Source organism: Daphnia pulicaria, chromosome 8 (assembly GCF_021234035.1).
Source record: "Daphnia pulicaria isolate SC F1-1A chromosome 8, SC_F0-13Bv2, whole genome shotgun sequence".
Classification (NCBI taxonomy): Eukaryota; Metazoa; Arthropoda; class Branchiopoda; order Diplostraca; family Daphniidae; genus Daphnia; species Daphnia pulicaria.
In genome coordinates, this window is record NC_060920.1 from 7,446,921 (window position 1) to 7,460,580 (window position 13,660).

General features: G+C 38.9%; 2 protein-coding genes and 1 long non-coding RNA gene across 5 annotated transcripts; 1 reads left to right on the top strand and 2 right to left on the bottom strand.

Moving 5' to 3' along the window:
* Nucleotides 1-483: 483 nt before the first annotated feature.
* On the bottom strand, nt 484-1,104 carry LOC124352592 (speckle-type POZ protein B-like). The gene is made up of 2 exons (XM_046802126.1): nt 778-1,104; nt 484-702 (listed from the first exon to the last, which is right to left on the bottom strand). The coding sequence occupies exons 1-2, from the start codon at nt 1,088-1,090 to the stop codon at nt 602-604; spliced, it is 414 nt and encodes a 137-aa protein (XP_046658082.1). The 5' UTR covers nt 1,091-1,104; the 3' UTR covers nt 484-601.
* A 3,388-nt stretch (nt 1,105-4,492) lies between these two features.
* Nucleotides 4,493-7,786, top strand: LOC124312653. Of its 2 annotated transcripts, XR_006910604.1 has the most exons (5): nt 4,493-4,707; nt 4,767-4,871; nt 5,023-5,095; nt 5,151-5,272; nt 7,771-7,786. XR_006910604.1 is itself a non-coding variant. In XM_046777141.1 (4 exons), exons 2-4 carry the CDS (start codon nt 4,818-4,820, stop codon nt 5,456-5,458), a joined length of 435 nt encoding a protein of 144 aa, XP_046633097.1. In that variant the 5' UTR covers nt 4,493-4,707; nt 4,767-4,817; the 3' UTR covers nt 5,459-6,024. The 2 variants fall into 2 exon arrangements, 1 of the variants encoding a protein (XP_046633097.1); XM_046777141.1 differs by lacking the exon at nt 7,771-7,786 and having other exon boundaries at nt 5,151-6,024.
* On the bottom strand, nt 6,108-8,382 carry LOC124312654. Of its 2 annotated transcripts, none has more exons than XR_006910606.1 (4): nt 7,011-8,382; nt 6,889-6,951; nt 6,430-6,821; nt 6,108-6,354 (listed from the first exon to the last, which is right to left on the bottom strand). It is a non-coding gene; the product is annotated as an uncharacterized LOC124312654 (long non-coding RNA). The 2 variants fall into 2 exon arrangements; XR_006910605.1 differs by having other exon boundaries at nt 6,108-6,362.
* Nucleotides 8,383-13,660: the final 5,278 nt, after the last annotated feature.

Here is a 13,660-nt window from a genome sequence, read left to right on the forward strand (position 1 = left end):
TCACATGCAATCGATTGCCAATTTGATTGTACTAAGTACTGATCTATTTTCTTGTATATTGCTTCAAATTCAAATTTTAAAAAAAAAATCACAATTAGTCACAAAATGCTTAGACAATTAAAATCGCTCGTAATAAATGCGGTTTGACAATTTTGTCTGAAAAAATGGTAAAGGAGGAAGGGCCTGCGAGTCAGCAATCATGGATTCCCACCCCATGAAAAAAAAACACGGAGGAAGGGCCTGTAATGGTCGGCCATCATGGATTACCTCACCCCACCCCTTGAAATAACCGGAGGAAGGGTCTGCTGAGGACACTCATGCGTAACTTTTCCAACTTTAAATTTACAGAAAAATAATTAATCACTATTCTTAAAAATTATCGGTTCAACTAACGAAAATTATAGTCTAAACATTTAAAACCATTGTGAAAGTGTCTGTATTTTAAAAAGACCCTACGTCCATCTACACGCAAAAACCGCACGACACAACCAAATATGCTTGTCTTGATTTGAGAAAGAAATTAAACTGAAAATGAAGGCTGAATTTCTCCAGAAGAATGATTCCGTGTTATGAAAATAGTAATAGAAAAAAGGACAGATTTCTAATCAGTCGGAGCGGTGAGAACCATCTGCTGCAAGTCGCACAACAACGCCGGATTTTCTTCCTTCAGCTTTTTCCAGTTATGCGTTCCCACGACTTCATCTAGACAAACAATCAGAGCGACGATTAATTCAAGAACATTCTTTTTTTAATAAAATGATTTAAACATGAACTTACTTGGATAACTGCGGAAGTACTCGATGGCAAACTTCTTGAGGTACTCCGCTGGATGGTAGGTGGTGAGGGTCAGCAAATCCAGGCAGTTCATGGCAGACATTTGGCGAATCAAATGAGTTTCACATCGAATTTTTAATATTTCCAGCAAATATTTGTCGGCAGCGGCAAAACGTCCTGGCGCCATAACGTCCATGGTGGTCGATCGTGTCAGGCCGGTGTACAAATAACGAAGAACTTCTTGAAAGACATCGGGATTTACGTCCTCTACTTCCAACTCGCTGGTTTGCATCTCTTTCGTGGGGTGCTGAAACATGGCTGAAAACACTGGACTCCTGCTGGCCAAAATGTTCTTGTGGGCTGAAAATTGTCGTGCCAACAGGAACGCTTGGTGTTGCTTGTGTTGAGATTGTTCATTAAGTGTCGGGAAATTTGATTCCAATATTATTGGCCTTGTTCCATCACATGGTGTTACAGTATGGGTGGCATCCCATATATCCCCGGTCTTTTTTTATACATCCCAAGGTTGTCCCATGACCCCCAACACATCCCAGACTAAACCAGGACGTCTTAAAGATGTTCGACTAGACCTACCTTGGGACACATACATCTCTGTCCAAAAAATTCATCTTAAAGATGTCTAGTCAGGACTACATTAGGCCAACGGAATTCGAGTACGGAAAAATGACACGTCTTTTGGATGTCTTGCCAGGTCTACTGTAGGAAAAGGCGAATGGAAGACTACAACAATATTTCTTAAGGATGTCCACGAAAAGACGAACTCGGTACGTAGCAATGGTACTAAAATAAGATGCCTATATGACGTCTGAGATCATACTATCTCGAGACAACTGTACAAGTAGAAAACAGGGCCAGAAGGAGATGTCTCCCAGGATGTCTTTAAGGCGTCTCGACAAGGCGAACTTCAGCCAACTTTTCCTGTGTGTTTCAAGCGATTTCAAGACTAAAATATGGAGTCCTACGGTCAACTTAAAGATGGCTTCTGGATACGCCATAAACGAATATATCAAGTTGTCTTCAAGATGGCTTGAAGATGTTCCGGACACAGTCGAAGTTACAGCGGTAATTTTGAAATCGATATCGTGGCTGAAATACTTCTGAATGTCAAATTAAACTTTATTTTTTTTTCAAAATAAACAAAAGAACAACTGAAAACTGAAAAACTCGTTGTTTTTTCAATGGGAAAACTACAAATGATTTCAGTGAGGCTGAACTAGGCAATTTAACTGCCTTACACAAAATGTTTCCAATGTTCCAACATCGAAAGTTAACAGAAAGTGAGGAAACAAAACAAATTCTTGGATTACAAACGAACAAAAGGGATAGGAATTAGTTTTCAATGCATCATGTTGGTTTTCAAATTTTTTTCCAATTGCAACATTGTTATAAGGGCACTTAACTATGTCGTAAATCACAACAACGGACATGTCTTTAAGAAACCCACAGTTGTCGGCTTCTTCATTAGATTTCAAGTAACCAACTTTAGGAATTTTTACTGATCTGAATTATAAACCATGAATGTTTTCCAAGACGGGCTAACTGTTGTATCTATCAAGAAATTCTATTTCGTTGCAGACGTCAATATTTCGGGTGACAAAACTTTGATTTTGGACTTCTTCTAATAGACGTTTAACAAGCTGTTGAAGAGACACCATCTTTTGCAACACACAACGGGACGGGATTAACAAACAATTGTTCAATATGCATTATCAACAGAGCATCCCAAATCCCCTTAGCAATGACAAAATGGTAATATTTACCGGGCAATATAGTTTTTAGTGTTACCGCTGTTCTTGGTGTTTTCACTAGAGTTCTTGTCGATAGAGGAAGAGAAGAGTGATACGCATGCAGAATTTTCAATAGCTGATCACACTTGGAAAACTCAATGTGATATTCCTATTCCATTCCTATTTTCAATTTTCCACGTTGCTAACTGTGTCCTGAGTGCAAGTTCACCAGCTGAATCATCTTGCAGACTTGGAACGTCAACATCTGATTCTTCTGCAGAAATGGATGGCGAGTTTTCAAGATCACTACCACTACTGTCTGGTACATACTGATCAGAATAGTCATCCGATGAGAACATCGGCTTCTTTTTTTTAAACAAAGGTATTTGTATAATATCCCCGTAAATATGTACTTAACATAATGTGTTTTCACCTCCAATGTAGATAACTGTTGAACTCGTGTTTCTGCTTGTGTTTCTGGGGAAATACCAATAACTTCAATAACATCAAGCTGAGAGGAAGCCGAAGAACGTTCGAAATCTGATTCAGACACTTCATTCGAATAATTGTCACGTTCACATCTAAATTGCAAGTATGGTGCATTTTCCTGATTTCGCCTCCTTTTTGTTCTATCTGTCATTCCTCTCTGCGGTTGTTAAAAAAATTAAAGCGCAATTTAATTACAAATACAATAGAATTTCAATTATCATATACACGTACCTATAGTAATAGTTTCAATTAACAAACGCACGTCAATAACAAATGAATTATCAATATATTGGTAATTAATACAAGACTTGATAATTCTATTACTGTCAGACGACATTTTCAAGATCATGGACGACAGGGTGGGGAAAAAAACAAGTGACGCAACAAAAGTGAGTCTCGATTCCCTAACCATTTAAAAAAATACGCCCCTTTTTCCAGTCTAGTTAAATTTGAAATAGTAACTGGTGTTTAATCTTTATGTGATCTAAAAAGCATTTCCTCTGTGCAATTTATCGTTTATATTTATATTTTTTGACTGCTGACGATAAAATGATTACCTTCTTAATCGTCAAATTACAAGAGGGAAGTGGAGGTAACGAATCATACCTAGCACTTGGTATAATGACGCATTGTGTTCTTTTCCATCAAAGAATATTCTCGAGTTGGCTTAGAACTGTGAGATGTTGAAGATGGCATGGGAACGGTATGAATGCAAAGTTCTCTCGAGTCACGGTAATTTGTGTTTGTCATGTTGCAACTGTATTCTACTAATACATTTGTTTATTTTTATTAGATACATTTCAAGAAGCCGTGAACAGAAAAGATGAGTGTTATACTTCGGATTCAGCAGGAGTATTTTTTATGATCGTATTGTATCGTACGAAAATCAAAAATCAAAAGAAAAGGATAAAAAAGAATACAAACTCAACGACAAAGAAACCAGCAGGTTAAGCTTTTCTTACCCGCCTCCAACATCGTTTCTAACGAGAGAGTTGTCGATGAAATCGATACAATTTATACTGGTATTGGACATGTTCCTATAAAACCAAAAACAACAAGTAAGAAAAAATCCTCGTTAAAAACGACTATTCACGAATATTCGGATTCCAGTATGGAAGAGAGTAACATATCCCAAATTATCAATGCTCGTCCGGTAACCCAGCAACCAACAACCACACACCGTTTTCGCTCAATTTCTGGTAAACTATGTTTGATTTTATTCGTTAATGTCACGTTTTTCAATATTGGTTTTTTATGAGTTTTAGAGCCAAGCAAAACACTATCACTTGGTGGTACGCGTACAGTAGGTTGCGGAAAAACGTGTGAAGGTTTTCTATAAAGTACGCAGCTTGTAGAAATACCAACACGACGCCAGATGTCTCACGTAGGAGAACTAAGGTGTATTCTGTTTTCCGCAAAAGAAATTGCGGATTCCTAATTTTGCATTTCAGCCTTAAACACTGTCTTCTGTTTATAGTGCGTTGTTTTTTTCTAACTCCCAGATTGTGAATTCCAGTTATGTGCTTCTTATTAATTGCTGAATGGAAAACTGCTTGATGGCAGTAGGCCTATTGTTTAAAGCAACAAAAGAAAACAAAGGAGAAAGATAGAGAACCGGAATGTGTGTATCAATTGTTAAATGTGGCTGAAATGTCAAGTCTTCGACACAGTGTGAGGGACTCTACTCCCAATCAAGGTAATATTCTTAATTTTAATCAAAAGAATCGTCAACATTAACTAAGTTTTAACTTACAGGAAATCACAATTGTTACTTGCAGACATCATGTTAGTGAAAGTCAACCTAACATGCCAGACCAAGAAAGATACTTCATAATTTCAGAAAAAGTGCCCATTAACAAAGTTTGTTTCCCATTTTTATTTGGTAGTCATGGGTGTGTAAATGGCTAACGGCTAGTGGAATGGGCATGTCCAGGCTGGGCATGCCATTTCTATCATGGAAATGGGCTATTACTATTCTTAATATTATTATTATTCTTACTATTCAATTTAGGATAAGATCGTGTTTTCTGTCCAAGCTCAAGACGGAGACGTTTCAGTGAACGCAATCGATTACTCGTTAGTCGGTATGTCTTTTTCCCTAATTATTTCTACAAATACCAGTTATCAACTTTCTGTCAGATCCTAGAGGCAGTTTCTCGATTAATCCAACGACCAGTGAAGTGAAAATAGCCAAACTGATTGACCGCGACGTCGAAGACTTTGTCTCCTACTTTGATCTAAGCATTACAGCAACCTGCTTGGTTGCTGATCCGAACGATGCCGTCCGTTCCAGTTACTTAAAGTCGTTAAATAAATGGATTAAGCAAGCAGTACGAGACCGGCTATTATCCATTAAACTAATGGGACCAACTCCAAAACGGGCGGCTGCTCTTGGAATCAGCTCTTCCTCCAGCAGCTCCAGGAATTGGTTTTCCGATAAATTTTGAATTGGCGCAATGGATCCAGCACCCTCCAATGAAAAGCAAGCCAAAACACGGACGATAGCTCTGGTTTTATTTGAAGATATGAACGGTTGTGTGCCACGAAAGACAAAACCAGCTGTGTGTATACTAAATAATAAAAGAAAATTAAATTATTTCAGGGTAATCTCTGGGTAAAAATAACACATATGAAACATTTAAAGAATGATAAACGCAGATCTCACCTGAAAGTAGCAATATCTGCAAAAATAACGTGTTCCCAAGAATTCCCAGAATTTTCAGTAGTCAACTGCATGCGCTTTTCTACCTCCCAGCTAGTTAGGAATGAGGAAATCTCGTCAGAATGAAAATCGCTGAACAAATGCGGGAGATTTATAGTTATTTCCAAAATTATGTCTATGTTTAAGGATGGGTGCGGAAAATTTTTTCTTCCAAGACGCTGCAGGATCAAGTATCCCTTTTTTATATATATCTGACCATAACCGCGGTCAACAGGGGGAAGGTTAAGATACAGACTTTTTGGAGAAAAACTAGCGAAGGCCCGTCTTATTTCCTATGATTCCTAAAACAAACCAAGGTCAACGTATTTTGTATCAGCAAAAATTCGTTTATTAGGGTGGGGATATGTAGCTTTCATAATGCTAGCGGCTAGTCATTATTGGAAAGAGAACGTTTATTTATTTAGTTTCATTTTAGCGAAGAAATCGGAATCATGTTCCAACGTCCCACCGGTGGCAACCTTTCGTTAGAGCAAAAGGCTTCGATAGAGATAAGGTGAATACTGAGAATTTCCTTCGAGTGGCCATTCAACTTCAGCAGTCGAATCTGCTTATTGAAATTCAATCGGGTATCGCGTTCGGTTCTTCCGGCTTCGTTTTCCCAGTAGGTTAGCCAGTTCCTCCCTAAATTTCTGACAAGAAATAAGTCATTAAATTAGTTTAAGTATTCTCGAATAAATGTTAATCGTGCAACAAGACCTGGCGCTATCTGTTTTTCTATATGAGAGCAAATCTTTGGCCTCTTCAAACGTGGGTCGCGTTTCGCAGTGATCCGTCTGGGTTTCCGGCACAGTATCTTCTTCCGCGAATAGTTATATCCGATTTCCAACGACAGAGAAGTTCTGCCTACTTTTCATTTCTCCTATAATAAAACAATTAGATTATTAACTAACTTTTAATAATAAGGCAGACTGTGTGAATGTCATCGGTAACTTCATCCATTCATCTTTGAGGTAATCCAGTGATGCAAGTCAATTCCTCTCCGAATCTGAGAATGGTTCCTTGGTTGCCCATTTCGCTAGCCGTGTCATGCCGTAACTGGACATGCCCATTTCACGAGCTATTGATAATTTACACGACCATTTAATGACCTAATACAATTGAAAAGAAAAAAAACTGTTATTGGCAACTTTTTCTGAAATTGTGAAGTATCGTTACATGGTCTGGCATGTTATGCTGACTTCTACTAACATGACAGCTTCAACTAGCAATTGTGGCTCGCTGTAATTGAAAACTTAGTTAATATTGCTAATTCTCTTAAGAAAGACTAAGAAAATTACCTTGATTCGGAGTAGAGTCCTTCACACTGCGTACACTTCTTAAACACTTCTGTTCTCGATCTTCCTCGTTACTTTCTTTTGTTTTTAATACAATTCTGCCATCAAGCATTTTTCCATACAATGTATATGAAGCACATAACCGAAATAAAAATTAAATTGTTCAGAATTCGGAACAGGAATACACAAACACAATACACAAACAGTCAAGACGACATTTTCCCGTTTAAGTCTTAAATGCATAACAAGTAATCCGAAAATTGCTTTGCGGAAAGCAGAATCAGCCTTAGTTCTCCCAGGTAAGACATCTGGCGGCTTTTTAGTATTTTGACAAGCAGCGTCACTCATAAAAAGCCTCCACACATTTTTTTCGCAACCTACTGTTACATCACAGCAGCCAGGGACGAGCGATTCAGGCGAGACTTCTCGTGGCCAAAATGGCGAGGACTTAAGCATGATACAGTCACAAGCACTAATGGCAATGCCTTCAACCTCCCAAGAGACAACTAACCCTCACTTAAAGCGCAAAACAACCATTGGTGGGTTAGAATTCTTCGTATATTTCATAAACACATAAATTATATATTAATGTATTATTGAACTTCAGGTTCACCTGATAAAAAAGATACTCTTTAGAAAAAAAAAGTTCTGAAAAATGTTTCGAGTGAGAAATTTGAGATGTTTGCTTGTCTAAATCTTTATTATGAATTTGTTGATATTTTTATTACAGAGAAAAATCAATATTTACGAGTGATGGCGAGAGAATTACCTGACATTAGAGCAGAGCAACGATATTTGCGTTGGCTTATTATTGCAAAGAAACAATCTGAAGTGCGGAACAATAACAGCGAAGGAAATCGCCATCTAGTCTTTCAGAGACACGTCAGCCTTCCGTTAAACACAAAAGAAGACTTCCTACATTTTGAGGAGGGACTGTTACAACCGGAAGTTAACAACAATCTTGTAAGTTCCAAAAAATGTTGTAAATGAGCTATGGGTTTCCATCACACCACTTTTTGGTGTGGTGTACCCCTCGTAAATGAGTCATCTGTTTCTAAATCATACTTTCAATTAAGGTGTAAATGCTACGTCCATTCTTTAAAAAAAACGTAGAAGACACAATCAGAAGAATATGGCGGTAGGTAATGACGAACGAACTGATGAAAGCTTATAGCTGGAGCGGAACCCCTAAACCAAATAGCGGGAAGGAAAAGGGTCGGGCAGTAAAAGGTTCAAGATTGCTCTCAGCTGTTATTGAAAGAGTGAATTTGGGGACTTTAGTAAAACTTCTATCCCAAGTATAGAACAAACTTCAAAAATGTTTTAAGGAAAGCTGCCGATAGGCTGAAACACAATGCAGTAGCTCTGCACAAGTATGGCACCTAAAATTTCATGTCACTATTTATTTAATTGACTGTGTATAGGCCGCAAGGCCCAGCAAGTTGTTGGTTTTAATGTACAGTATCTTCCATAAAAATCCGACTACCCTTTTAAAAAAAAATGCCGCCTATCGGTTCGCGGCAGAACTACATGATGTAACCAGACAGTTAGGGTATGGGGTAATATTCTAGAAATGGACAAAGGCTTAATTTCCATGACAACGAGACAGTCTTTAAGGCATTTAACTCTGAAGCACATAGCCTTGATAAAGGAGAGGCTGGGTCACGTTGCCGCAAGCCATCCAAAACAATTTTTCATTTTGCCTGGCTTTTTCGCTTTTTCGCTGAACATAAGTTTGATGTAAATTATGCTCTCTCAGGAAGTGATGTCAAACAGGGGCTGAAGAGTTACGCATTTCTAATTCGTCGACGTCATTAATTTCTCTGTCATCCATTTCAAATAGATAAATTTTATGGTCGTCGCTGATTAGTTCCTTGACTTTTCCAGTTTACAAATTTCCTGAGTCTTGGTGAATTCCCACATATTTATGGCTTCGGATGTTGGTGATCTGTTGACATAGTCATGTGTACCGGCCATAATAATTCCTTGTCTGTTAATTGGCGCATTTAGATCGAATCCATTCAAATAGGCTAGTGCCTGTGTTTGGAGTGTTAGGATGTATCATCTGACATTTCAAAAAAAATTCTTCCTGCTAAAAAAGCAGCTAACGGCGCCCCAACAGTTTAACATTTGTTGCAGCTCTTGCACCGGAAAGTAGTCTTCCGAAACCAATTGAATAATCTGAACGTAATTGTGATGGTAGATCGGAGGAGTTATTCATTGATCTGTCCACTTCTTCTAGCTAGATTCTGGATTGCTGAGCATCCTAAGCCTGTTGTTGTTTTACGTTCACCTTGGCCTCATACGCGTTATACGCTCTCATCAGTTCTTCTAGTGCTTTTTTATTTTCGTCTGTGTGTTTGGATGTGTAACAACCATAGTATAAACTGACGAGCTGGTTGAGCACATATCGTCTGCAATTGTTACAGTTCAGCACAGATAAAACGGTTGAGTTGCAATCAGTGAGACATATGAAAACGGCTCATCTTCTTATTTCAATGTTGATTTTGTCGATATTTCCAGCGTTAAATTCAGGGGTAATGCGTGTCACGTTTACTGTTGCATGTGGGGTGTGATAACGGCACCTGTCCCTGTCATTTTTGAAACAACTGGCTCGGTGTCGCCAGTCGTGAATGTTGAGTAATCCATGAACTACCGCCACATCTAAAAGCAACACAAAGCTTCACGTTCTTCATTTTTGTTTCACGGACGGCTTCTTATCTTCAGAAAAATTTCTTCACTGTATAATTCCATTTTCCAAGGCAACTGGCTTTACTACAATTCAGCAGCACCGCCATTTCTATGTCAGGGAATTCAATTCTCTCACGGAATAGCTGTCAATATTGCGCTCCGAGCGATTCAAAATAAATTTTCAGATGACTTTCGTCGTCATTGGTGGTCGCGTTAATCAGCTGAATTCCGATTTCAGCATTTCCATGCTGATCTTTGTTGATGGACGTCTCGGGATCGTTATTGTTTGAATCTAAATACCGCAACAGATAGGAATGTATGCATTTATGTGTAAATTTCTCCTTATTACCTAGCATGTAGGACGAATCTGCTGCAAACTTAAGTACCGTAGTGGACGTTAACTGATGGTCAGTAAAGGACGAATCCATATCTGAAATAAGGAAATAAATTAGAAGAATATAAATATTTCCCACCAACATAATGCATACATTATCTACCAGTTTCATTAAATGCGGTAGGTGATGGCATCAAATCTGCAACATACATTTAATCTCGATATATTCTTGAGCGACATCCAGAAGGAAAGTCTTGCAAAACTAAAGTAAAAATAGTTATAGTAATTGTTAAACATGTTTGTTTTTTCAACAAGGTGGGAAATAATTACCTAATACTCCATCAGTTGAATTGACAGGGCAATCAACTGGTTCCAGAAGTAGTTTATCTCTACTGATGGCTTATTGAAGTCGTTTTTTATGTCAACATGAACATAATTCCATATTAGAAAATGGGCATGTAGAATCAACCAATATTGTCCCTCAACAACTCGCAACCAAGCTTTTGGGGGCAGCAAAGAGTCCTACTCTTTTGGGGGGGGAGCACTTTCATATTTCGGCTCCAACTGATAACGTGTTCGATCACATCATCAAGAACGTTTTCAAAATGTAGGGCCGCTGCTACAGGATGTTAAGCCAATATTTTTAAGCGAAATTCTCCAGACGGTGTCAAAATTACATGCTTCAACGCTTCGATTGGTCCAAGTGCATACGAAACTATTTTGTTCGTTTGCGCATCGACTGGACTAAACGTAAACCAATTTTGAGCAGGACAATTCAAATTGGGAGTTTCATAGACATCTTGTCGATCACGATTAGCTGCTGCCTGGGATGGAGTGCTGCATTGGCTGCGTTGACAAGCTGATGTTGGTAAAAAATTTGAGACACCATCGATTTCAAGAGGTGGAGGTGGTAATCCTTGTCTCGTTGCTTTCACGCGAGCTAGTTTGTACTGTCCAGCATGTTGTATGGCTTCAGAAGACAATCTACCAAATGCTTCCCTGTTAGAAAAATGACCGTCTCCTGATTTAGATCGCGATGAATTTTGAAAGTACCAACGAAACCTTGGATACTTCTTGCCGAGTAGTCATATCGTACAACGGCAACAAAAATCGACATGTTGAATCTGCCTTGTGCTGAGATTAAACCAATAAGCAAGATTTGCTTTTTGAGAAATTTTGTTGTTCTTGTCCCACCAAAACCACCGCGCCCAAGGGGAAACAAATAAGGGGAGTGTTTTTCAAGATATTCGGGATCTGAATCGGATGCAAATGTTGTCGAAGGGCGCAAGACGAATGTATTTTCATCATCTATAGAAGTGACGATTTCTTCTCCCAGTTGTTGTGCAGTACTAGTGTGTGTAGTAAATTAGCAGCTAATTAATAGACATTCATTTCGTCCGATTGTTATGATCCTATGGTGATGGTTGCTGAAAGAGGAATATCACTTTCACTCTCCTCGTGTGATCTTAACAACGACGATCCCATATACAATCTTTCAGTGCGGATGTCCCACTTCATTGCAAGCTTCAGAATTTGATGTTTCACCGTCAGATGTGGGTATGGGAGACTTTCGTCGTCTATCATGAACATTGTAGGTAACACGTAATCTCTCGGCAAACCGTTCGAAAATGCGTCATCAAGTCTTATATTAGCAATAATTTTGTTGTCGACGTTATGACAAGCGTTTGCTTGATTTTCTCCGGTTCGATGACGTAGTCTTGTTTGGTTTTGGCTATTATGGCTCTTGCTGACGCTGATATATTTGTGGCAAATGGAGAAACAAGAAGAACTTTCACAGGCGCATCTCTTGGTTCTAATGGAATTCGTTGCCGCACAAAAGTTGTGTTGAGCCTAATCGAGTAAAGATGGCCAGTATTCTGGTTCCACCAGTTGGACTTGAACACTTGACTTCCACCAACTGGAGTATGAAATCATACGCCCAAATGACTGTATCGGCCGCAGTAAAGTCAAGGTACCAAAAGCCATGTTGCTTAGATGTGGAAGTAACTGACCGATCCAATATCCTTGCACTTTGGCAAAGTTGGGACATTTGCCCCGACGGAGTGCTTGTAAACATGAGCCCCTTTTTGTTGTATCAGTTTTCAAAACGATTCCTTCAAAACCCCACATTTCGATTATCATAGTTTCAGCTACTGCATATAGAGAAGGGTTCCATTTCACCGCGAAACTTTGAAAATTAAAGATTTGTTAGACTACCACCCGTTAGACGGTATCAAGGCGTCCCATAACTATATTCATGTAAGATTGAAATATAAAACTTTTCCACCCTTAACTTGTTAAAATGGATTTAGTGTAATTGGCGGCACTGCGTTGTCGAAGAAACCAAATTTAAAATAAACATTTAGTATTTTGTTATTAGAAAAGACTAGTGTTCCAGAACAGAGTAAAAAAAGGTTTTCCATTTGCAGCTCCCTCTCTGCAGCTGTAAACGCCCACTAAATCATTTAAAATTTTAAAAAAATCGGAAACGGGTAACCATTTATTGACAAATCATATACAATTTTTGGATCTTTGAAGTTCAGAGTATCTCATGAATAGCTTTGCCCAAGACCGCGAATCAATCGTCGTTAACGGGAAAAAATGGCATACAGACACACCCATTTTCAGTTATTCCACCACGGAGAAGGGGGAAAAAGCATAATGTCTGTTAGTCAAGGGTTTCCCGTGACGTTCGATATGCGCTCACGAAAGAGGAGCAGAAAAAAAGCGGGGAATATATAGGGAAGAAATTATAACTGCCAATAACACAAACCAAATAATCAAAAAGTGATCGGTTCAACCAAATCAATGCATAATCTTATAAAAAAAACCGAAAAATGCATTTTCTGTTCACATTTACTTAGTTAAAAACTCACAGATCCTCCCCAAATCTCTCTATTTAAAATTAGGCGCTTAGGATGCAGCGTTGCCATTTTCACAATTTCCTGAAATTTCGTAAAATTTCTTACACACCGACGTCTGATGGCCCCAAGGCCCCAGATTATGACGTCTGTCTGTCGGAAATTAAATAAAGTTGATATCCCTCTATTTTTTAAGATATAGTTCAGATTTTCTAAACAAAGTGTATTTTTTTACGGTTCCCGCCGACTTCGGGATCGCGTCACGCTTGAACGCCCCGGCCGCCAGTCGACAGACTTGGCTTTTCGTGTGTGTCATACCCCCCCTAACCATATTTTAGCATCAAACCTTTTGCTAAAGAAAAAACATTTTTTGGTCGCCCAGCTCCCAGACTATAGCCGATTCCAACCATAAGTTCCCCCACCATACTAATACACCATGCTATAGACTCCTGTTTGCTTCACCGCCTTCACGGCTGTGTTGGCTTCCCTATCCCGGTTTCAGGGTAAAAGTAAGCCGATTTGGAAACTTTAAAAAGCGCCTCTAGTGAGTGTGTCAGCTACTACGCTCAGCTACTTTTGAGAGCCTAGATGGCTCTTTTTAACGTTTCCACTTCACAAATTCTGACAGGCTCCGCCCTTAAATCTCTGAAAATCGGCTTACTTTTACCCTGAAACCGGGATAGGGAAGCCAACACAGCCGTGAAGCAACCAGGAGTCTATAGCTCTGGTTTGGTGTCCAATCGATTAATCTACTGGACACCAAACCA

Bases quoted from the DNA above. Each gene is read 5' to 3' on its own strand.
- LOC124352592 (XM_046802126.1), bottom strand. From the start codon at position 1,090: ATGTTTCAGCACCCCACGAAAGAGATGCAAACCAGCGAGTTGGAAGTA. The intron at 703-777 runs GTAAGTTCATGT...TTGTTTGTCTAG, and splicing joins GTACTTCCGCAGTTATCCAA to ATGAAGTCGTGGGAACGCAT.
- LOC124312653 (XM_046777141.1), top strand. From the start codon at position 4,818: ATGCCAGACCAAGAAAGATACTTCATAATTTCAGAAAAAGTGCCCATT. The intron at 4,872-5,022 runs GTTTGTTTCCCA...TATTCAATTTAG, and splicing joins AAAAAGTGCCCATTAACAAA to GATAAGATCGTGTTTTCTGT. The intron at 5,096-5,150 runs GTATGTCTTTTT...ACTTTCTGTCAG, and splicing joins AATCGATTACTCGTTAGTCG to ATCCTAGAGGCAGTTTCTCG.